The sequence below is a fragment of the Pelophylax lessonae genome (genome assembly GCF_965119305.1).
Source record: "Pelophylax lessonae genome assembly, chromosome: 8".
In the NCBI taxonomy this organism is placed as follows: Eukaryota; Metazoa; Chordata; class Amphibia; order Anura; family Ranidae; genus Pelophylax; species Pelophylax lessonae.
Window position 1 is genome coordinate 277386079 of NC_138775.1, and position 24378 is coordinate 277410456.

A 24378-nucleotide genomic window follows, 5' to 3' on the forward strand; every position below is an offset into this window, starting at 1 on the left:
TTCTGAAAAGACCCCTGACGTCTCATTAAAGAGAGCCTGCCACAACAACCTTTATATTGTATAATTTACATTTGGTCCTGTATTTGGCATCATTTTTTTTTTTTTTAACAAAAAATATTAAAACAAAATACCAAAAGTCTAGTGCTTATACCCAAGCACCCAAAGTGACTACATAAAATTTTAGCAAAATATAACAAAAGGTTACCAAAACGTTAATTTTAGTAATTCAATTCAAAAAGTGATACTCGTTTATTATATAGATTCATTACACACAGAGTGATCTATTTCAAACATTTCTTTTATTTTGATGATTATGGCTTACAGTTAGTGAAACCCAATATTCAGTATCTCTGAAAATTAGAATATTACCGTATATACTCGAGTATAAGCCGACCCGAGTAGAAGCCGAGGACCCTACTTTAACCACAAAAAGATGGGAAAAATCATTGACTCGAGTATAAGCCTAGGGTGAGAATGCAGGGCGGCGGGCATGGTGCAGGAGAATGCAGGGTGACTGGCATGGTACAGGAGAATGCAGGGTGACTGGCATGGTACAGGAGAATGCAGGGTGACTGGCATGGTGCAGGGTACTGGCATGGTGCAGGAGAATGCAGGGTACTGGCATGGTGCAGGAGAATGCAGGGTACTGGCATGGTGCAGGAGAATGCAGGGTACTGGCATGGTGCAGGAGAATGCAGGGTACTGGCATGGTGCAGGAGAATGCAGGGTACTGGCATGGTACAGGAGAATGCAGGGTACTGGCATGGTACAAGAGGATCCAGGGTTGTGGGCATACTACAGGAGATGCAGTGCTGTGGGTATGGTACAGGTGGACCATGCCCGCAGCACTGCATCCCTTGTAGTATTCCCACAGCCCTGCATAATGGCAGGTAGTGTCACTTACCTGTTCCAGAGGCGCCTTCATTTTAAAAATGGCGCCGACACGTCATTGCGCACGCGCCGCCGCCGCTCGTATACTTTCGGGTATTCCAGGCCACTCCCGAGCGGCGGCGCGTGCACGGTCACATGTATGCGCCGGGCGGCGCCATTTTTAAAGCTTAAACACGTCGGAGCGGCCAGGGACTTTTTTTTTTTTTTTTTTTTTCTTGACTCGAGTATAAGCCGAGGGGGACGTTTTCAGCACAAAAAAATGTGCTGAAAAACTCGGCCTTATACTCGAGTATATACGGTACATAAGACAAAGGATTTTTAATATAGAAATGTTGGCTTACTGAAAAGTCTGTCCATGTACAGTATAGAATGCACTTAATACTTGGTCGGGGCTCCTTTTGCATGAATTACTGCATCAATGCAGCGTGGCATGGAGGTGATCAGCCTGTGGCACTGCTGAGGTGTTATGGAAGCCCAGGTTGCTTTGATGGCGGCCTTCAGCTCATCTGCATTGTTGGGTCTGGTGTCTCTCATCTTCCTCTTGACCATACCCCACAGATTATTTTTTTTATGGGGTTTAGGTCAGTCAAGTTTGCTGGCCAATCATGCACAGTGATAGCATGATCAATAAACCAGTTGTTAGTACTTTTGGCAGTGTGGGCGGTGCCAAGTCCTGCTGGAAAATTAAATCTGCATCTCCATAAAGCTGGTCAGCAGAGGGAAGCATGAAGTGCTCTAGAACAGTGGTCCTCAACCCTGGCCTACAGGGCCCACTAACAGGCCAGGTTTGCAAGATAACTGAAATACATCCCAGGTGATATAATTTGCTGCTCAGTGATTGCAGTGCTCTAGTCTGCATCTCCCCAAGGTAATACTTAAAATCTGGCCTGTTAGAGTGCCCTGAGGACCGGAGTTGAGGACCACTGCTCTAGAATTTCCTGCTAGAGGGCTGCGCTGACTTTGGACTTGATAAAACACAGTGGACCAACACCAGCAGATGACATGACTCCCCAAATAATCACAGACTGTGGAAACTTCACACTGGATCTCTTGCAACTTGGATTCTGTGCCTCTCCAGCTTAACCCATTATTCATGGTTAACTTTAAACTGATGACCTGTGGGGGCTTATAAAACCTCAACTGTGGAAAATTTAGGATACTGGAGTTTGTTCTCGCGGTTTGTAGGCTTGGCATGTTGGGTAGGTTTACTCAGTGCTTTATTTTTTATATTTTTCTAAAAAAAAATTGGGTCAAATATTGTTTGAGTGCACTGTCATTTTATTTTTTACTTAAATTTTGCTTGTTATAAACTGTGTGCTAATATTGTGTGAAAATTGGAAAAACCCAAAAAGATAGTTTACAGGCATTACAGGAAATTTGGAACTTTTTTTTTTGTACATCTTTGGGCCTCCTGCACACAGGTGTTTTTTGTATTTATTCTTCTTCCCTGGACACAGATGAAAACATTGCCTAAAGCTGCATGTTGCAAATGTGTTAATGCGTGTTCTGCGATAATCCACTCTGTTGGACATAGGGTCCCTTTAAAACCAACATCTGCTCCCATATTTTAGTCCCCACAGATTCACTTGTTGTGTGAGAAACACGTAGGTAACCATTGCTGATCCCTCCTGAGTTTTCTAATTGCCTGGCTGTAATCCTTGCCCTCTGATTTACATGCTTTGTCATTGTATTGCAACCAGTGTGCATTAAAGGATGTCTAAAACCAAATAGTTTATTTGGCTAAAACCTATCAGATTTTTTTTTTCTTGGCCATCTTTGTCCCATTGTGGAGATTTGACTTTGCGTCCTGCCTTGTATACCAGCAGTCTTCAAACTGAAGCCTAATGGCCAACTACGGCCTTTTGCTTGCCTTTATCCAGCCCTTGTTGGCACTTTTCCTTCCACTGATTAAAGATCCTATTCCTCCCACTGACACCAACTTTGGGGCCCTGTTCCTCCCACTGACGCCGAGGGTGGGGGGCCCTGTTCCTCCCACTGACGCCGAGGGTGGGGGGCCCTGTTCCTCCCACTGACGCCGAGGGTGGGGGGCCCTGTTCCTCCCACTGACGCCGAGGGTGGGGGGCCCTGTTCCTCCCACTGACGCCGAGGGTGGGGGGCCCTGTTCCTCCCACTGACGCCGAGGGTGGGGGGCCCTGTTCCTCCCACTGACGCCGAGGGTGGGGGGCCCTGTTCCTCCCACTGACGCCGTGGATGGGGGGGGGCCCTGTTCCTCCCACTGACGCCGAGGATGGGGGGGGGGCATGTTCCTCCCACTGACGCCGAGGATGGGGGGGGGGCCCTGTTCCTCCCACTGACGCCGAGGATGGGGGGGGGCCCTGTTCCTCCCACTGACGCCGAGGATGGGGGGGGGCCCTGTTCCTCCCACTGACGCCGAGGATGGGGGGGTCCCTGTTCCTCCCACTGATGCCGAGGATGGGGGGGTCCCTGTTCCTCCCACTGATGACGAGGATGGGGGGGGGCCCTGTTCCTCCCACTGATGACGAGGATGGAGGGGGGCCCTGTTCCTCCCACTGACGACGAGGATGGGGGGGGGCCCTGTTCCACTGACGACGAGGATGGGGGGGGGCCCTGTTCCTTCCACTGACGACGAGGATGGGGGGGGCCTGTTCCTGCCACTGACGACGAAGATGGGGGGGGGGGGCCCTGTTCCTCCCACTGATGCCGAGGATGGGGGGGGTCCTGTTCCTCCCACTGACGACGAGGATGGGGGGGCCCTGTTCCTCCCACTGATGCCGAGGATGGGGGGGGTCCTGTTCCTCCCACTGACGCCGAGGATGGGGGGGGCCCTGTTCCTCCCACTGACGCCGAGGATGGGGGGGGCCCTGTTCCTCCCACTGACGCCGAGGATGGGGGGGGCCCTGTTCCTCCCACTGACGCCGAGGATGGGGGGGGCCCTGTTCCTCCCACTGACGCCGAGGATGGGGGGGGGGGCCCTGTTCCTCCCACTGACGCCGAGGATGGGGGGGGGGGCCCTGTTCCTCCCACTGACGCCGAGGATGGGGGGGGGCCCTGTTCCTCCCACTGACGCCGAGGATGGGGGGGGGCCCTGTTCCTCCCACTGACGCCGAGGATGGGGGGGGGCCCTGTTCCTCCCACTGACGCCGAGGATGGAGGGGGGGGCCCTGTTCCTCCCACTGACGATTAGGATGGGGGGGCCCTGTTCCTCCTACTGACGCCGAGAATGGGGGGGCCCTGTTCCTCCTACTGACGCCGAGGATGGGGGGGGCCCTGTTCCTCCCACTGACGCCGAGGTTATGGGGGCCCTGTTCCTCCCACTGACACCAGGACAATTTCTAATCCCAATGCCCACAGTCCAGCCCACCCTATAAAGCCCTAAAGACAGTAAAATGGCACTTTTGTTTAGAAAGTTTGGATACCCTGTTGTACACAACATTAAGTGAGATAAAATCTCCCTTTAATCTGTTGGGAAATGCCCTTAGACCGCCATCATTGGAACAGGACTGGAAGATAACCCCTCTATTCCTGTTCTGATGACAACACAAAATGTTTAAGTCCTTTTTGGGCCCAGTGACAGTGGTGTAAAGTAAACTCCCTAACAAGGACACCGTCACAAAAAAACCTCTATTGTAATCCATGACCCAAATAGTGGGCCGCACATCAAAGACGTTCAGCTCCAGCCGAGGTTTATTGCAATGATGGCACACTGCTCACTCCCATCCACAGCTATGCCCCCAACATGTTTCGCTCACAACAGGGCCTAATCATGGGGAACATCTCCTTCTATGGTTGGCCCTGCTCTGGGTAAACCTGTTGGGGGCCATGGTTTTGGATTGGATTAGGGAGTGTTCTGTCATTGTAAAAAACCTTGGCTGGAGCCTAATGTCTAAGGTGTGTGACCTGTTATTTGGATGGTGGACTACCGTGGTGCAAGAGAGGACTCTGCGGATTGCAGGGAATGAGAGAGAATACAGGCTGGCTCGTAAGCAGTCGAAGGGGTTGAATTCATTATTCCTAAGTGGTTAGCACCTCCGCCTAGCAGAACTTGGGTCGTTGGTTCAAATCTCAACCACGGCACTACCTGCATGGAGTTTGCATCTTCTGGGTGGGTTCCTTCGGGGTACTCTGGTTTCCTCCCACACGCCAAAGACATGCTGGTAGGTTAATTGGCTCCGGTCTAAATTGTCCCTAGTATGTGTATGTATGAATGTGCATTAGGTATCTTGGATTGTAAGCTCTTTGAGGGCAGGGACTGATGTGAATGTATAATATGTAAAGAGCTGCGTAAATTGATGGCACTATAAAAGTACCTGTAATAAAATAAAACAAAACTAACCTTTTCTCTACCTAAATCAAAGAATGACTTTATATAGATTTGCAGACCTCTGATTCACCTAATCTTTAAACCTGTATTACTTGGTACTCTAGTGCAGCAGATCCAGACGGGCTTTGTTAGAGGTGTGTGCTTATTTTGGCAAGATGCCCTTTGACGTTAGTGTTGTCTTCACTGTTAGCATGGGTTATTTTTGGAAAGACATTATGACACAATTATTAGCTAGGCGAAGCAGAACAAACATTTTGCTTATTGCGGAATAAAGTTTGAAGCAAGTCCAACGCCAGCCAAAACTGTTTCTTCTGGACTTAGGATAACAAGGGGAAGGGCTAAAACGTGTATTCCAGTGTGCCTGCTTGTAGACCAGACAGGAGGAAAGGTCTGTATTCTTCTCACATGGGTTTTATGCATTCCTCATTATACTTTATCTCTTTAATCTCGACGTTGGCCAGACAAAAGAGGAAGTACAGGAAAGCTGCCCCTAGGGGCTTGTTTGCATGTTGAAGAAGCACAGGTGATACCACTTCACATGGCATGCAAACATCCTTGCGCTACAGTGCCATTGATGTTGACCAGAACACAACACACCACAATGCATGCTCTGTGTGTGGCAGTACAATGTGCGGCATGTACCATATTTTTGTACATTGAGGTTTGTTACAGCCCACTCATTTTGAATAGGCTGCCAAACACAACACAACACATCTCACTCAACCCATGAATAAAGAGTCAACACGTTCTAGGGGTTTTGTGAGGCTGCCTTCAGGGCTTGGTAATGCTGGGATTAGTGTAATGGCTCAATTACCCCAGGAGATGAGTCCGGGTGTGCACACTTTTTTTTTTTTTGGCATGTCCCCATGCGCTGTGTTTTAGGACAGCCCATTAATTTCAGTGGGCTGCCCTATGCATGTGAAATGCACAAAAAGGGGACATCGTGATTTTTACAATCTCTCGCTGCACCAAATTGCATGGCATGTGATGTGTGCTAAATACATACAATATGTAATTGTACCTACGTCCTATAATATCGAATACAAGACAAACACAGAATTGAGGCACTTAGGACTTTCATGGTACGGTATGAACTACACTGTACAAAAATGTAAGACTATATATATATATATATATATATATATATATATATATATATATATAATATATATATAATTATAACCATAAGAAGTTAAAATTCACCCATGCATATGGGGAACATAAATCGCCTGAAAGAAATCACTATTCAGGTGTAAACCACACTTCCTCAGATAGAGATTGGATAATGAGTGGGGTATCCTCCAACCTGGCGGGCCTCAATCCATCCAATTTCAATCTCGCATCCAATGGATAACATCCCCGGACCCAAAAGTGGACTGCGCATGCGTCAACCAGGCGCAAGCGCAGTACCGTAAAAGGGCAAGGAACACCCAGGGAGGCGCTAGCCGTCCTTCCAACCATAGCCGAGGTGCCCAACCACGCAATCTAGAGGATGGACAGTAGAAACCGTGATTGAAACAGGAGATCGCAAACTCACCCAGAAAAGACCTAACGTGCTACACCAAGCGATGGGGGAGACAAAAAGGGGGACATGACCACGTCATCTGGACATAGGGGACAACCAGTGGGAGAACTTAATCAGGGTCAATAAGAAAAGAGGAACAAAACATATTAAAACGTGTAATGCAATATACCATATAAATATATAGTTATGAAAAAATATATAATGAAGATCAAACAAATCAAAGTCTTCAAAGGGCCAGTTACTATATACACAATGGATCTTCCAGACCACAAAACATGTGGTAAGTCCCACATCACATGAGTAAGCAATGTACATGGCTATAATTAAACCTGTTGTTTCACAATTGGGATTAGGCTGAGAACAGGAAACCTTAATTATAGGAACCGTTTTATAGGAGTTAATCTTATTAATGCCTGGGGGACAGTAGCCAACAATTTTTCGATCCACATGGTTTCAGATCCTCAAAATCCGATTTTCCCAATCACCACCTCCAGGGTTGGTGGGGGGGACCACTTGCAGGACAAAGAAGGAAATCAGTGAATTGTCAAATCTGTGGTGAAGGCCTATGTGTCTAGTAGTGACCGGAGTAACCACTTTGCCATTGCCAGAATAATGCACATGATCCCTAATCCTTTGGCCGAACTCACAAATCATTTTGCTTATATAAAAGGCATGAGATCTACAGGTCATAAGATGTATCACACCCTGAGTTTTACAATCGTAAAATTGCCTAGATTGATGCCATTGGGTAACTGAATACCCCTGCCTTTGGTAATCCAAGGGCAACATTGACACTGGCCACATCAATAGGTACCCTTAAGCATAGGGGTAGAATCAGGCATATCCCATGGTGGCTAGACGTGAGGGTATCCCGTAACAAGGTAGCCTGTCTAAACACTAATTTCGGGGTGGATTGTACATATTTAGATAATGTATGATTTTCTGATTAGTAGATGCAAAGCTTTAGAAATTGGTGAACGTAGAGGTTGTTCGTGTGCCTTTTTAACGAGTAACAAATTTTAACCGTATTGGTATGGGTTCTGGGGGCAGGGCCGCTGATGGGGGGGGGGGGGGGACGACCAGCCCTCTTGTAGGGGGCCTGAGCAGACAGGGGGGCCCACACAGAGAGGGGGATTAGTGATTGACAACAAATACAGAAATCTTCCTCCAGCACCTGAATCTGATCTGTCCCTCTCCCTGCTATCAGCTTTTATCTGTTAAGAGACAGTCGTCCCTCACTAATCCCCCTCCCTTGTGTGGGCCCCCTCCAAGCACTTATCTCTGCTCAGGAGTTTATTTGTAAATTGTAACTTTGTTTCTCTCTCTCTCTGTCTCTCTGATCACTGAGCTCCAACTGCCCAGCCTGTATAATTTTCTCATCTCATCTTTTTTATTTAACATAGTTTTTTTTTTTTAGATTTAGGAGGAATTATGCGAGTTATGTTATATTTGTGTCTGCTAATAGTGATTTTTGTTATAATTTTAGCTAAATATATCCAGGGCCGGTGCTACCACTAGGCGAACTAGGCAGCCACCTAGGGCGCACTGCCACTTAGGGTGCAGCCATGGCCAGTGCCACTATCCTCTCCTGTCACCTCCTCATCCCTGATGGATGTCACCTCTAGAGAGGGGGGCAGTGTGTACAGGAAGGGGGTGTAGGGTTAAATGGTGGCAGTGTAAATAGGAAGGGGGGTGTAGAGTTAAATGGGAATTAGGGTTAAAGGGGGGCAGTGTGTGCAGGAAGGGGATGTAGCGTTAAAGGGGGGGCAGTATGTGCAAGAAGAGGGGTGTAGCGTTAAAGGGGGGGGGAGTATGTGCAGGAAGGGGGTGTAGCGTTAAAGGAGGGGAGTGTGTGCAGGACGGGGGGCAGTGTGTATAGGAAGGGGGATATAGGGTCAGGGGTGGCGTTATGTGCAGAAAGGGGGGGGGGGGCAATGTGTACAGTTTTTTTTTTTTTCCCGTTGGGGGGGTGCAAGTGGCTGGTACTGCCTAGAGCTCAAAATAGTCTAGCACCGGCCCTGAATATATCTTTAATATTTTCTTGGGGGGCCCTGCCAGGTAGTCTGTACGGGGCCCCGCGATTTCTAACAGCAGCCCTGTCTGGGGGTACTTCGGAATAGTAAGTCAGATCTAGAACGTATCTTAGCCCTATTAAATGCTTTCCTCAGAAGAGATGTAGAATACCCACGGGCAAGTAATCTTTGCCGTAACAGATTAGATTGATAGAAAAAAATCATCATCAGATGAACAGTTTCTATGAATACGCAGATACTATACTGTGCATATGGTATGCTGTTGATTAGAGGAGCGGTGTGGAAACTAGATGCGTGCAAAATGGTATTGCCGGCACTTGGTTTCCTGAATAGATTAGTGATGATATAACCATCTTTCCCAATATTAATAGTGCGGTCAAGAAATGATACCTGATCCTCACTATAAAGGTGTAAGGAAATTTGAGATGAAATTCCTTCAAATTGAGGGCCTCTAGAAACATATATCCCAGGTATTTTACTGAGCCTATCCAGATGATCAATAGATCATCAATGTATCTAAACCAATAAAATATATTAGCCAGCATGTGATATCAGTCGGCTCACTATTTGGAACATTGCTGTGATAGTGACAGGCGCATTGATTTATATCGTCTGATGAGTTTGCATTGCATGTGGGGACGAAGGAGTGAGGCACTGGAAGTCTGTTTGTTTTCATCACAAGTGCACTTCTCCTATCTGCTTTTCGGGTGCACTTCTCCTATCTGCAAAGTCATCATCATATTGCACTATGAATATTTTGTTTTTGTGTTTTCCCCATGTTTTAATGTTGGGAGAGACAGAAGCATTCACCAACACTGACAGGCCCTCTTGTCTGGAGACAGGGGCGTAACTACAGGGGTTGCAATTGCAACCGGGCCCCATGCTCCAGGGGGCCTGTGCAGCTCCCCTGTACACCTGGATAGGAGGGGCGGTGGGGACAGAATGTAGAGAAATCACTGCCCTCCTTTTTCCTCCTGTAGCTGCAGGAGGAAAATGGAGGAGATTGGTCCCTCTGTATGCTGCCCCCGCCACTCCTCCTATCCAGTTCACTGGTGTTCTGCTGTTTCTGGGCCCCTGTGTGCTCCCCTCCCTCCCCCCTACTGTGCTGCCCCCTCTTCCCTCTCCTGCTGGCTGCTGCAGGGGATGTGTCACAATAGAGAACCAGGAAGGGGTCAGTAAATATGTAATTTACCAGCTCCTTCCTTTTCTGAATGGACAGAGTCATAGTCAGTGACATTGTAAAAAAATAAGATAAAATTATAAAAAATAATACAATTAAAATACCAAAAAAAACTGACACCAGTGGGTGAACTGCTAGGATCGCAAAGGTCACAGTTGCGACTGGGCTTTGGCATTCCACTACCGCGGGGAGGCCCCAAGATGGCAGGAAGGGGGCCCACTGCAGAACTTGTGAAAGGGTCCTAAAACAAAAGTAAAGGGCCCCAGGATCAGTGGGAAGAGCCCCAGGCTTGAAGGGAAGGGCCCCAGCCAGGGGTCTGGGGGGTGCCCCTTAATGGTTTCTTGCACCGGGGCCCTGAAGGTTCTAGTTACGCCTCTGTCTGGAGATCTGCACAGGTATCTTCACAAGATAGAAGGAGCCTATTTCCAATTTTTTGGTGAGTGACTTAATGATTTCCAGTAAAGGAGGAGTTTATTCGGACTGTTTATGGACTTCATATGGATGTTTTTTGTTTAAAAAAAAAAAAAAAACCCCAAACGCAGTTGGATTTTGTATGAACTTTGAGCTTTGGGCATCATTATCTAACTGTGGAGTAACACTATTAATTGGTGTCGTATGACTGATAGAAGCACTGCAACTTATTATTATTGATTCTAAGGCAGCTACCTAGTCGTCTGTGCACACCATTACAACATTTTATAAAGTGGATGTGTTGTCATCTGGGGATGCTTCCTTTTTGGCTGCAAGGTTTTGCAGGCTGCTGTAGGACCTGGTCCTCTGAGGGTGTATTGTTTTTTTCTGGTGAGCTCCAGTTTTTGGTTGAGCCTAATGTTTCCTGGTTGGCTATGGTTTCACCTTGGGGAATTTTTTTCTGCTGTTCCTACCCCTCATGTTTAACACTGCTTTGGGATGTCCCAATGGTTAAGAAGATCGGAAGCTGTGTCCGTCAATGAACGATAGAGAGTTGGGATTTTTGACTTACCGTAAAATCAATTTCTCTGATGTTCGTTCATTGACGGACACAGCACCCACCCCTCTGTGGAGTTGTAATTCTTCTAGCACTGCTTGTAACAAAACTGAATGCCTATAGCAGAGAGGGAGAATACCCCCTGGGACTGCCCATAGGCGTAGCCAGACTTTTTTTCTGCCTAGTGTCCTACTCCTGTAGGGGGCAGTATAACCCAATGGTTAAGATCAGGAGCTGTGTCCGTCAATGAGCATCAGAGAAATGGATTTTACGGTAAGTAAACCCATTTTTTTTTTTTTTTTTTTTTTTTTATTGCAGGTCCTTGTATAGCACTGTCAATTTGCTCAGCACTTTACATATATATTGTACTTTCACATCAGTCCCTGCTCTCAAGGAGCTTACAATCTAAGGTCCCTAACTCACATATACATAGGTCCCAACACTTAAGCGATGTCAGAAATCGCATGTGATTCACAGAGCACTGCAAATTCCATGCGATGTCTGTGCATTGCCAATTTAGCCATACAGATTGCGTGACTGAATTTGAATTGCATTTGGACCAAAGTTGCACCCTTTTTTTGGGTCCGCACCAGAATCGGATCGCATAGGTGTTCACAGCTATGCGATCCGATTCATGTCCAAACTGACATGCGCACCGATCTGGGGGTGTTGTTAACTTTGTATTGACACCCCCAGCCATTTACATATGGCAGCATGAACTGCCTGCGAGTAGAGTGCAATGCGGGAACCCGCAGTGGATTTGCAGGGTTCCCGCATCGCATATGTGTGAACTGGCACTCAAGGGACTGTCCCTGATTTTAAACAAAGTCCCTCTGCCCCTCTTTGCGCCTCGTGTGTCCCTCATTTTGGTCTAATTTATAGAGTTGTATATAAAATGCACTTTGTATCTTTCAAAAAGTGTTTCCCAGTGCTAAACTTTTCATCCAATTTCTGAATTTGTAAATTTTAAAAGCCAGTATAAAGGAATGGTAGTGGTAAAAAAAAAAAAAAAAAAAAAAAAAAAGCACTTGTGTATTTAACCAATCATTCATTTGGATAATTCTCCTTTTTTAAGAGGGTGTGGCAGGGGGTGTGTACTATGCCTACATACATTTGCTAATAGGTGTCCCTCCTTCCCGTCTCAAAAAGTTGGGAGGTATGTATTTATATATGCTAGGGCCAGTTTAAACAGGTGCCAATTAACCTACCAGCATGTCTTTGGAGTATCCGGAGGAAACCCATGCACAGGGAGAACATGCAAACTCCAGGCAGGCAGTGGTGGTTGCAAACTCCAGGCAGGCAGTGGTGGTTGCAAACTCCAGGCAGGCGGTGGTGATTGCAAACTCCAGGCAGGCAGTGGTGGTTGCAAACTCCAGGCAGGTAGTCATGCTTGTGATTCAAAACGGTGACTCTACTGCGGCGAGGCATAGGTGCTAACCACTTAGCCACTGTTCTATGTAGTATTGTAATATGATGGTATGGTTGATTACAGTACAGTATTAATTTAGTTTTATTTGGTATTGATGATTTCATTGTTGTGTAGTAGTATTGTGTTCTTTGAATGTATCTGTATTTTAGTAATTTCCCTTTGGGATTAATAAAGTATTCTAAATCTGATATATAAATGTTTTTGCTAATGTATACAATTTTTTTTTTTTTTTTTTTATAGAATCTAAAGCATCCTGAGGTTTGATGGCGATGGCTTTCTGTGCAAAAATTAGAAACGCCAGAAAGTACGAAGTTGATGCGGCGCCTCCTAGAGGAATGGAGGTTCATTTCTATGTAGCGGATAAGGACCCACTCATATATACGGAAGGGACGTATACTGCGGAGGATGTGCTTATCGAAGCAGCTCAGAAATGCAGTAAGTGGTCCTCGTCTTTTTTTTTTTTTTTTGGAAAACTTTATAACCCTTTAGTCTTACTGCAAGCCCACAATGCTTTGCATTCTGTGAATGAGACGTGCAGTCCTATTATTGAACTGCTCAATTGCCCATTCACAGAACGCATTACATTGTGGGAGTGTATTAGGACAAGCACTGAACGGTGGCGAGGGCAAAGGGGGGCAGGTGGTGCAACTTTACCTAGTAGCAATTAACTTTCGCAGTACCAGGAAAACGGCTGCTGAGGGCGTTTTCACCCAATAATATATACTAAACTTCAGGTTTAAATATGCTGTTCAAAGAGTCTTGTACTGTTCAGTACGTTTACCTGTTGATCCTGCCAGAAATTGAGTGAGCGGATATTGCCCTGTGATGCACTGTTATCTGTTCCATTGGTCCCATCTACCTCTGGAGTACAGATACAGTGCCTTGCGAAAGTATTCGGCCCCCTTGAACTTTGCAACCTTTTGCTACATAAGGCTCCATGTACACGGGACGTTGTTAAAAGTCCCTTTGAATGCTGGAATTTTTAGGACGTTTGAAACGTCCGTTCAGTCGCGTTTATACCCGCGTTTAGCGGGCGTTTAGGGGCGTTTGCGTTTAGAACCGTTCCTAGAGGTCAAAAAAATTATTCCCCTTTAAAATGGAAAAACGCGAACGCTAAACGCGGGTCATCGCGTTCGGACGCGTTCAGACGCATTCGGACGCGTTTGTGCATTTGAAACGCTGGGAAACACACGTTCGAACGCAAATAATTGCGTTCTAAAAAAAGTCCCTGAACGCAACTGCCTGCAAATGACTGTAAACGACCCTGTGTACATGGACAGATAAGATAAAATGTAGATGGGTTCAGGGGCTTCTGAAAAAAACGCCCAACTGCTCCTAAACGACCATTTCCAGCGTTCCGTGTACATGGAGCCTTACTGTAATTTTTTTGTGAAGAATCAACAAGAAGTAGGACACAATCATGAAGTGGAACGAAATTTATTGGATATTTCAAACTTTGTTAACAAATAAATAAAAAACTGAAAAATTGGGCGTGCAAAATTATTCAGCCCCTTTACTTTCAGTGCAGCAAACTCTCTCCAGAAGTTCAGTAAGGATCTCTGAATGATCCAATGTTGACCTAAATGACTAATGATGATAAATGGAATCCACCTGTGTGTAATCAAGTCTCCGTATAAATGCACCTGCACTGTGATAGTCTCAGAGGTCCGTTTAAAGCGCAGAGAGCATCATGAAGAACAAGGAAGACACCAGGCAGGTCGGAGATACTGTTATGAAGAAGTTTAAAGCCGGATTTGGATACAAAAAGATTTCCCAAGCTTTAAACATCCCAAGGAGCACTGTGCAAGCGATAATATTGAAATGGAAGGAGTATCAGACCACTGCAAATCTACGAAGACCTGGCCGTCCCTCTACACTTTCAGCTCATACAAGGAGAAGACTGATCAGAGATGCAGCCAAGAGGCCCATGATCACTCTGGATGAACTGCAGAGATCTACAGCTGAGGTGGGAGACTCTGTCCATAGGACAACAATCAGTCGTATACTGCACAAATCTGGCCTTTATGGAAGAGTGGCAAGAAGAAAGCCATTTCTTAAAGATATCCATAAAAAGTGTAATTTAAAGTTTGCCACAAGCCACCTGGGAGACACCAAACATGTGGAAGAAGGTGCTCTGGTCAGATGAAACCAAAATTGAACTTTTTGGCAACAATGCAAAACGTTATGTTCGGCGTAAAAGCAACACAGCTCATCACCCTGAACACACCATCCCCACTGTCAAACATGATGGTGGCAGCATCATGGTTTGGGCCTGCTTTTCTTCAGCAGGGACAGGGAAGATGGTTAAAATTGATGGGAAGATGGATGGAGCCAAATACAGGACCATTCTGGAAGAAAACCTGATGGGAGTCTGCAAAAGACCTGAGACTGGGACGGAGATTTGTCTTCCAACAAGACAATGATCCAAAACATAAAGCAAAATCTACAATGGAATGGTTCACAAATAAACATATCCAGGTGTTAGAATGGCCAAGTCAAAGTCCAGACCTGAATCCAATTGAGAATCTGTGGAAAGAACTGAAAACTGCTGTTCCCAAACGCTCTCCATCCAACCTCACTGAGCTCGAGCTGTTTTGCAAGGTTAAATGGGCAAAAATTTCACTCTCTCGATGTGCAAAACTGATAGAGACATACCCCAAGCGACTTACAGCTGGAATCGCAGCAAAAGGTGGCGCTACAAAGTATTAACTTAAGGGGCTGAATAATATTGCACGCCCAATTTCTTAGTTTTTTGTTAAAGTTTTAAATATCTAATAAATTTCATTCCACTTCATGATTGTGTCCCACTTGTTGTTGATTCTTCACAAAAAAATAGTTTTATATTTTTATTTTTGATGCCTAAAATGTGGCAAAAGGTTGCAAAGTTCAAGGGGGCCAAATACTTTCGCAAGGCACTGTACCTCCCCGTTATCTGTTTCATTGTTCCCAGCTACCTCCTGGAGTACAGATACCTCCCCTCTCAACGCTATGGAGATAGGGGAGTGTTCTGTAAGCCTGTCCTACGGTGACAGCACTGTTTTTCCATTGATACTGTATGTTGTGTTTTGCTGGCAGGATTACCAGGTGAGAAAAAGAACAAAAAGCCTGGAAAAATAGAAAATGAATGCAGCCACCACATCTGAGGACTGGTAGGCTGCGGTGTATTCTAAGGCCTCTTGCACACTGCAGCTTGAAAAAAAGCTCAGTATAGCTTTTTTTTTTTTTTTTTTACTAAGCTAAAGTACATCCCATTAGTTGTAATGTGCCTATGCACACAGGCGTGTAAACAAGCGCCGTGCATTCTTCAGTAAAAACAAAATTGAAAAATCTGCATTTTTTGATCAGTAATTAACGCCAAATGCACCCAAATATGTGCGATTGCGCACAAATGGTCATTTACATAATGCATTAAACATGAACATGGGATTAGGTTTCCGCGCATTTGTGCGAAATTGCGCGAACGCATTTGCGCGCAAATATGTAAAAAAAAAAAACATAATTTGAAATTTTAAGGGTTATATAATTTAACATATATTTACATTCAAAGCACAAGCTGGGCTTTACAATATTCCTGTGATTTGGGCCTAAACCATTCTGGAACAGAAAAATATTGTATTTATTTGAATGTGTGATCTAAAAAAGATTGCTCTATATTTTGTTAGAATTCCAAAATCCTTTCTTCCTTCCCTTTTTTGCTTTGAAAACAAAAAAAAACAAAAATACAGTAGCCTAAGGGCTCTTTTTACACGGTCCGCCTCCGTAGGCGGATCCGTGCTGCTCAGCGGGGATCGATCCGCCGATCCCTGCTGAGCCGGCGGATGACAGCTCCGTCTCCGCTTGCAGTGCGGAGAGGGAGGTGTCACAGCCCCCGCTTCTCTCTATGGGGGATCAGATGAGAGTGGACCGCCTGTCTGCTCTCATCCGATCCCTGGACGGATGGAAAAATAGGGTTTCCATCCGTTCGGATTTCATGGACAGGATCGGATACGGATGGCAGCGAGTGTCAGCGGAGGTGACCTCCGCTGACATCCGCTGCCCCATAGAGCTGCATGGAGGATCCGATCAGATCCGCCTGTCAGTTTTTTGGGCGGATTTGATCGGATCGCCCGTGTGAAAGAGCCCTAAAGCACTAGTAATCGATAGCATGGTCACACCCTCAGTATAACAGGTACAGAACTGCACACAGCACAATAATATATAATTGCATTTAACTAAAAAGAAAATAGGCAACAACGGCTACAATCAGCAAAATTATCATATAAGAGTGCAAGGTGGACCTGCCAATAGAAGCCCAACTATCTATTTTTTAGGTGACTATGTAAATCCTATGTCTCCCTTCTCATCTGACTGCAGCAACCTGATTTCGGGGTTACTACAATTTAGCCACTTTAAACGTTGTCATTGCACGAAAACATGTACTTGATGGCATTTAAGTCCTGGAAATAACTGTGACGTGTTTGCGCATTTGTTTTATTTCAGACATTTCTCCATTGTGCCACAATTTATTTGCACTTTACAATGAGAAAGAGAACCTTTGGCTGGCACCAAGTTATCACTTCAAGATTACTCCTGGTTTTTCTATGAAGCTTTATTACCGTGTCCGGTAAGTGGTCCTGGTTCTTTTCTTGGATTGTATTGAGAATCTGTTATTTCGGCGATTAAACCACAGGCCCCCCTTGGTGATCTAAGGCTCAATGGTTATACCACATACATATTTCTATCTTCCTAGAATGCACTGATGTAGATCCTTAAGGCAGTGGTTCTCAACTCCTGTCCTCATGTCCCACCAACAGGCCAGATTTTAAGTATTTCCTTGGGGAGATGTAGACTAGAATACTGCAATTGCTGAGCAGCAAATTAGATCACCTGTTTAAGTTATTTTGCAAACCTGGCCTGTTAGTAGGTCCTGAGGACAGGAGTTGAGAACCACTGCCTTAAGGGGAGATTTACTAAAACTGGAGAGTGCAGAAGTCTGGTGCAGCTGTGCATGGTAGCCAGTCATCTTTTACCTTCAGTTAGTTCAATTCATCTTTGACAAAAGCTGGAAGCTGATTGGTTTCTTTGCAGACCTGCACCAAATTTTGCACTCTCCAGTTTTAGTAAATCGACCCCACAGTGTCCACACTGGGTTCCCTCCAGCATTAGTCAGAAGCTCTCTTCATTCTGAGGCCTCATGACTCGCATAAATCTTCTATGTGATCACCATGTATAAATACATAGGGGGTCCATATAATGAACTTGGTGTTGAGTTATTCACTTTAAGGTCATCACAGAGGACAAGGGGGCACTCTTTATGTCTAGAGGAAAAGAGATTTCATCTCCAAATACAGAAAGGTTTCTTCACCGTAAGAGCTGTGAAAATGTGGAATAGACTCCCTCCAGAGGTGGTTCTGGCTAGCTCACTAGATTGCCTTCTTTCCTAGGTGTACATAATATAACTGGATACTAATATTTTATAGGTAAAGTTGATCCAGGGAATATCTGATTGCCTCTCGGGGGATCAGGAAGGAATTTTTTTTCCCTGCTGTAGCAAATGGGATCATGCTTTGCTGGGGTTTTTTTGCCTTCCTCTGGATCAACTGCGGGTTTAGAATTGTGTATATGGAATTATATGGTTGTGTTTTTTGTTTACTGCTTGTTTTTTTTATTGGTTGAGCCAGATGGACTTGTGTCTTTTTTTCAACCTGACTAACTTATGTAAGGGGCCTTGCGTGGCCGGAAAACTTTGGTGTTATGTCAAACAAATTCTTTCGTAATCCCCAACTCGTGCGGTTTGTTGACTTTTTTTTGATAATTGGATAACTGGGCACTCGGGAGGCAGAGAATGGACATCTTATGAGGAAATGGCTGCTAATATGTGAAGGAGAGAGGTTGGGGATTCTGTTGGGAAAGGGGTGACTGCTACATGGAGAGAGGTTTAATATCTTCTGGGAAAATCTATACTTGTACATAAAGGAGAGAGGTTGGAGATCCTATGGGGAAATGGGTGCTGGTACATGAAGGGGAGAGGATGGAGATCTTATGGGGAAATGGGTGCTGGTACATGGAGAACGGATGGAGATTTTATAGGGAAATGGGTGCTGGTACATGGAGAGAGGATGGAGATTTTATAGGGAAATGGGTGCTGGTACCTGAAGGGGAGTGGATGGAGATCTTATGGGGAAATGGGTGCTGGTACATGGAGAGAGGATGGAGATCTTATGGGGAAATGGGTGCTGGTACATGGAGAGAGGATGGAGATCTTATGGAGAAATGGGTGCTGGTACATGGAGAGAGGATGGAGATTTTATAGGGAAATGGGTGCTGGTACATGGAGATTTTATAGGGAAATGGGTGCTGGTACCTGAAGGGGAGTGGATGGAGATCTTATGAGGAAATGGGTGCTGGTACATGGAGAGAGGATGGAGATCTTATGGGGAAATGGGTGCTGGTACATGGAGAGCGGATGGAGATTTTATAGGGAAATGGGTGCTGGTACATGGAGAGAGGATGGAGATCTTATGGGGAAATGGGTGCTGGTACATGGAGAGAGGATGGAGATCTTATGGGGAAATGGGTGCTGGTACATGGAGAACGGATGGAGATTTTATAGGGAAATGGGTGCTGGTACATGGAGAGAGGATGGAGATTTTATAGGGAAATGGGTGCTGGTACCTGAAGGGGAGTGGATGGAGATCTTATGGGGAAATGGGTGCTGGTACATGGAGAGAGGATGGAGATCTTATGGGGAAATGGGTGCTGGTACATGGAGAGTGGATGGAGATCTTATGGGGAAATGGGTGCTGGTACATGGAGAGAGGATGGAGATCTTATGGGGAAATGGGTGCTGGTACATGGAGAGAGGATGGAGATCTTATGGGGAAATGGGTGCTGGTACATGGAGAGAGGATGGAGATCTTATGGGGAAATGGGTGCTGGTACATGGAGAGAGGATGGAGATCTTATGGGGAAATGGGTGCTGGTACATGGAGAGCGGATGGAGATTTTATAGGGAAATGGGTGCTGGTACATGAAGGTGAGTGGATGGAGATCTTATGGGGAAATGGGTGCTGGTACATGAAGGCGAGTGGATGGAGATCTTATGGGGAAATGGGTGCTGGTACATGAAGAGGAGGATGGAGATCTTATGGGGAAATGGGTGCTGGTACATGAAGAGGAAAAATTCTGATAAATGTGGGAGGGAGGGGTTGGCAATCCTATGGGGAAATGGTTATTGATACATGAAGGAGAGATGTTGAAGTTTTGTTGGTGAAATTAGTGCTGCTACATAAGCAAGAGAGGTCTGGAGATCTCATGGAAAAATACATGTAGAGTGGTTGGGAGATCTTATGGGGAGATGGGTGCATACATAATGGGGGGAGAGCGAGAAAGAGGGTGGATATCTTATGGGAAATGGGTGCCGCTACATAAAGGAGAGAGGTTGGGAGAGCCTATGGGGACGTGTATGCTGATACATGGAGAATTATAACGGACATCTTATGGAGAGACGGGTGCTGCTACATAAAGGAGAGAGAGGGTGGATATCTTTTGGGAAATGGGTGCTACTACATAAAGGAGAGAGGGTGGATATCTTTTGGGAAATGGGTGCTGCTACATGAGAGCGGGTGGGAGTTCTTATGGGGACATGTAGGCTGATACATGGAGAATGATGATGGACATCTTATGGGGAGACGGGTGCTGATACATAGAGAAGAGAGAGGGTGGACATCTTCTGGGAAATTGGTGCTGCTACATAAGAGAGAGGTTGGGAGTTCCTATGGGGAGATGTATGCTGATACATGGAGAATGATGATGGACATCTTATGGGGAGACGGATGCTGGTACATAAAGGAGAGAGAGGGTGGATATCTTATGGGAAATGGGTGCTTGTACATAAGAGAGAGGTTGGGAGTTCTTATTGGGAAATGTATGCTGATGCATGGAGAATGTTGATGGACATCTTATTGGGAGACGGTTGCTGATACATGGAGAGAGGGTGGACATCTTCTGGGAAATGGGTGCTGATATATAAAAGAAAGCAGTCTGAAGACAGACTTTATAAATAAAGTAAAGACAAAGGAGATAAGGGAGCACAATAAAGGTGAGAAATGGTGTTGAGGAGAGTCTTTGAAGCCTGAAAGTACACAGCGAAGTGTGATACCACAGGAAGGCAGCAACAACATTTCAACATTGGCTAGTAGTGGGGAAACCTCAAAAGAGACACACGCATTAAGGTGGCGATATTTTAACAGCGTAATAAATGAACATCAGTACAGGTTGTCCCTGGCATCTGTCACTTGGTTTTACAATGAACTATATAGTCTTTTAGGAACCACAGCCATAAGCCCTAGGGAGGTGTGAAAGAGAAGCGATGTAAGGTAGACAAGTCACAAACTTGGCCGAACTGGGGATATGGTAGAGAAATACATTAGGAGAGGTTAAATCAAACAAGCCAATTTCCAGTAATATATAGCACCATCTAGTGGCCAAATGCTGTATTTTCTGTTTTAAATCCATGGAAAACATTGAGGAAGACCTGCTGACCTGGCCAACTGGAAGTGGTTCTGTTCCACTATATGGTTTAAGTCAATGACAACAAAAGAGTGAGTGTGGTTTAACATGAACATTTCTAATTCGCTCTGCCCTGCTCTACATGATCTGGTTTGTGCTGGAGACTGCGCTGGACTGGCTGGATTAGTTTATGGCCGTGGGTGGGTGATTATGTTGGCAAAGAGGAAAAAATACATAACTGTTGGGCATGATCAACTGGAGAGGGTGGGCCCTTTTTGGGATTAGGGCTGCTGTATTTCTAATATGGCCTTATGGTCGTTTCCATGTGAAGACTTGGGTAGGATAAGAGAAGCGCCCAGTGTCCAAAAGACTGAACTTCGAAGTATAGTTCTTAAGATGTTTATTAAAAGTGTAAATGTACATCAAGCCCACATGCTTCGGGGGAGTGGAGTCTGGATATGAATGGTGGCCAAAATGATATATTGGTTACAAGGTTTCTGTAGCTAGGGCTTTATCTTTGGGCTCCTTCCTGTATCTTAATGGCCTTGTTTTCTTATTTTATTAAAAAAAAGTGTTTTAATTGTACAGGACACTTGATTTTCATAGGCTGGTACCTTCAGGTGAAAACTTTTTCCAAAACTTACTCCAGCTTCATTTTACATGAGACGGCTCAGTGCAATGTTTTCAATAAGATTGTGCCTCAAAGAAAAGTACCCATAGTGCTCTGGGAATCCATTTTCAAGAATAGAAGGAATCTTGTTGTTTTTGTCTCAAATTTCCTATTTTTTTAATTTTTTTTGTAACCGAAGAGCTCTATACTCTTCTTGTGGCCCTGGTCTTCTACCCCCCCCCCCCCCTCCTCCAGCATTGCAGCCCCTGTTAGTCTCTTTGGCATCCAGCACTTTCAGAAGTGTGTGATGTTTGTGCCCCCACCATGCGCGATAGTTTTATTCTCCGACCCCCCCCCCCCCCCACATCACTACATGACACTGCAGTAATAAAAGCGTTTAAACATTTTTAACCCATTATAGTTTCTCCTTAAAGGCGAAATCTGTCCAAAGCTTTTTTTTGGCTATACTTCTTCTCCTGTGACCCATTTTTAGCCAACTGCGGGCATCGCAGAGCCAGTCCAGGCTCTGAAAATATCCGGACCATAAGGTTGGAGTGCGCCCAGAAGCCTGGATTGGCATCTTGCTCAGCCTCTCAGCACCCAGCAGCAAAGGTCAAACAAAAAAATACCTAGAGCCGTACATTAAAAAAAACAACTTTAAGCATTGTACCTTAATATATTCTTGCGATAATGCCATGATTAGAGCCTTACAGGTCTCTGGGATTATTTTTCCGAGTGCTTGTGGAGAAATGCCTGTCAAAATTTAAGGTCCTGAAGACTTCTCCCTGTCGCCAAGTAATGAAGTGTAGCAATTAGCGGTTCTTCAGGGCTAATAGATTCCCACATGGGTGTGTCCTATTTGTGGATGAACAGTGCGACAGCTTGAATAAAATTTTGGAAACAGTCATCATTAAAAAAATTACGATACTCGTCTGGATTGTTCTCTTGCAACTGTTTTAGAAAAGACATGTGGTGGGACTGCTTCTGTAGGTCGTGCAGCCACTGCTTGGACCATGTCCTCCTCCTTTTTTGATTCTTCTTAAGGACATTCTGCATAGCCAGTATCCCCAAGATGGCAATTGGGAGTGCTGGATCCTGCATTCCTTCAGTACAGTTCTCCATTTATACTACGCGAATGAGCGAATAAACGCAAGCATTAAACGTGCGGAGAGCAATACATGGATATGCCTCTACAATACAAATGGAAATAGCCAAAAGGCATGGCAGACACAGGGGTCATGCCTATATGACATCACTTCCGATACGTAGCTATGCAATCGGGAAGCTTTCCCAGAATCGTACGAAAACAATCATGCGTTTAGTACACATTGTTGAATTCCATATTTTTATGCAACAAAATGCGAGCGATAAGTTGTCCGATTATCTGATCATGTGTAGGGGGCATGACAGTTTACCAGCTTTCTGCAGGCTGAGGACCGAGAGCTGAGCAATCAGCGGTCTTTGATCGCTCAGTTCTCAGTCTTAGAGCTGGTCAGTGGCGTAGCGTGGGTTGTCAGCGCCCGGGGCAAGGTAAGTAATTTGCGCCCCCTACACAAACCTACTAGACCATTACACAGACACCTACACTGACCTAGCTGACCACAACAGAGACCTACCTTATTCCTACACTGACCTACCTGATTACTATACTGACACCTACCTACCTGACCACTACACAGAACTACCTGATTACTATACTGACACCTATAGTGACCTACCTGATTACTATACTGACACCTACACTGACCTAGCTGATTACTATACTGACACCTACACTGACCTAGCTGATTACTATACTGACACCTATACTGACCTACCTGATTACTATACTGATACCTACACTGACCTAGCTGACCACTACAGAGACCTACATTATTCCTACGCTGACCTACCTGATTACTACACTGACCTACCTGATTACTACACTGACCTACCTGATTACTACACTGACCTACCTGACCACTACACCGACCTACCCGATTAATGTATTGACACCTACACTGACCTACCTGATTACTATACTGACACCTACACTGACCTAGCTGACCACTACAGAGACCTACCTGGTTACTACACTGACACCTACACTGACCTGCCTGACCACTAAAGAGACCTACCTTATTCCTACACTTGCCTACCTGACCACTACACAGACACCTACACTGACCTAGCTGACCACTACAGAGACCTACCTTATTCCTACACTAACCTACCTGATTACTATACTGACACCTACACAGACCTACCTGACCACTACACAGACACCTACTCTGACCAACCTTCTTCCTACACTGACCAACCTTATTCCTGCACTAACCAACCTGATCACTACACTGACCTACCTAATTTCTATACTGACACCTACACTGACCTACCTGACCAATACACTGCCTACCCGATTCATACACTAAGCTACCTGATTCCTGCACGAACAGACCTGATAACTACACTGACCTACCCGATTCCTGCACTTATAGACCTGGTCACTACACTGACCTACCTAATTACTATACTGACCCTTACACTGAACCCTACACTGACATTCGATACCTACACTGACCTACCTGACCCCTTCACTGAACCCCCTACACTGACACCCCCGTACACTGACACCTACACTGACCCCCCCCCCGCACTGACACCTACACTGACCCCCCTATACTGAGCCCTATAATGACCCCTACAATGAACCCTGTACACTGACTCCCCCACTGATACCCCCATACACTGACACCTACACTGACCCCCCCATACACTGACACCTACACCGACCCCCCCCCCCTTTCATACACTGACACCTACACTGACCCCTTCACTGACACCTACACTGATTCCATGCACTGACCCCCCTACAGTGACAACTTCACTGACAACTACACTGACCCCCCCTACACTGACATCCCTATACTGACCCCCCCCTTCACGGACACACTGACCCCCCTACACTGAC

General features: G+C 45.5%; 1 protein-coding gene across 1 annotated transcript in view; it reads left to right on the forward strand.

Moving 5' to 3' along the window:
- The first annotated feature begins 12572 nt into the window (after positions 1-12572).
- Positions 12573-24378, forward strand: part of JAK1 (Janus kinase 1) — a 150533-nt gene continuing 138727 nt past the window's right edge. Inside the window, 2 exon segments of the mRNA XM_082264987.1 lie at positions 12573-12763; positions 16808-16931. Coding sequence (XP_082121113.1) covers positions 12592-12763; positions 16808-16931 — 296 coding nt within the window. The 5' untranslated portion in view covers positions 12573-12591.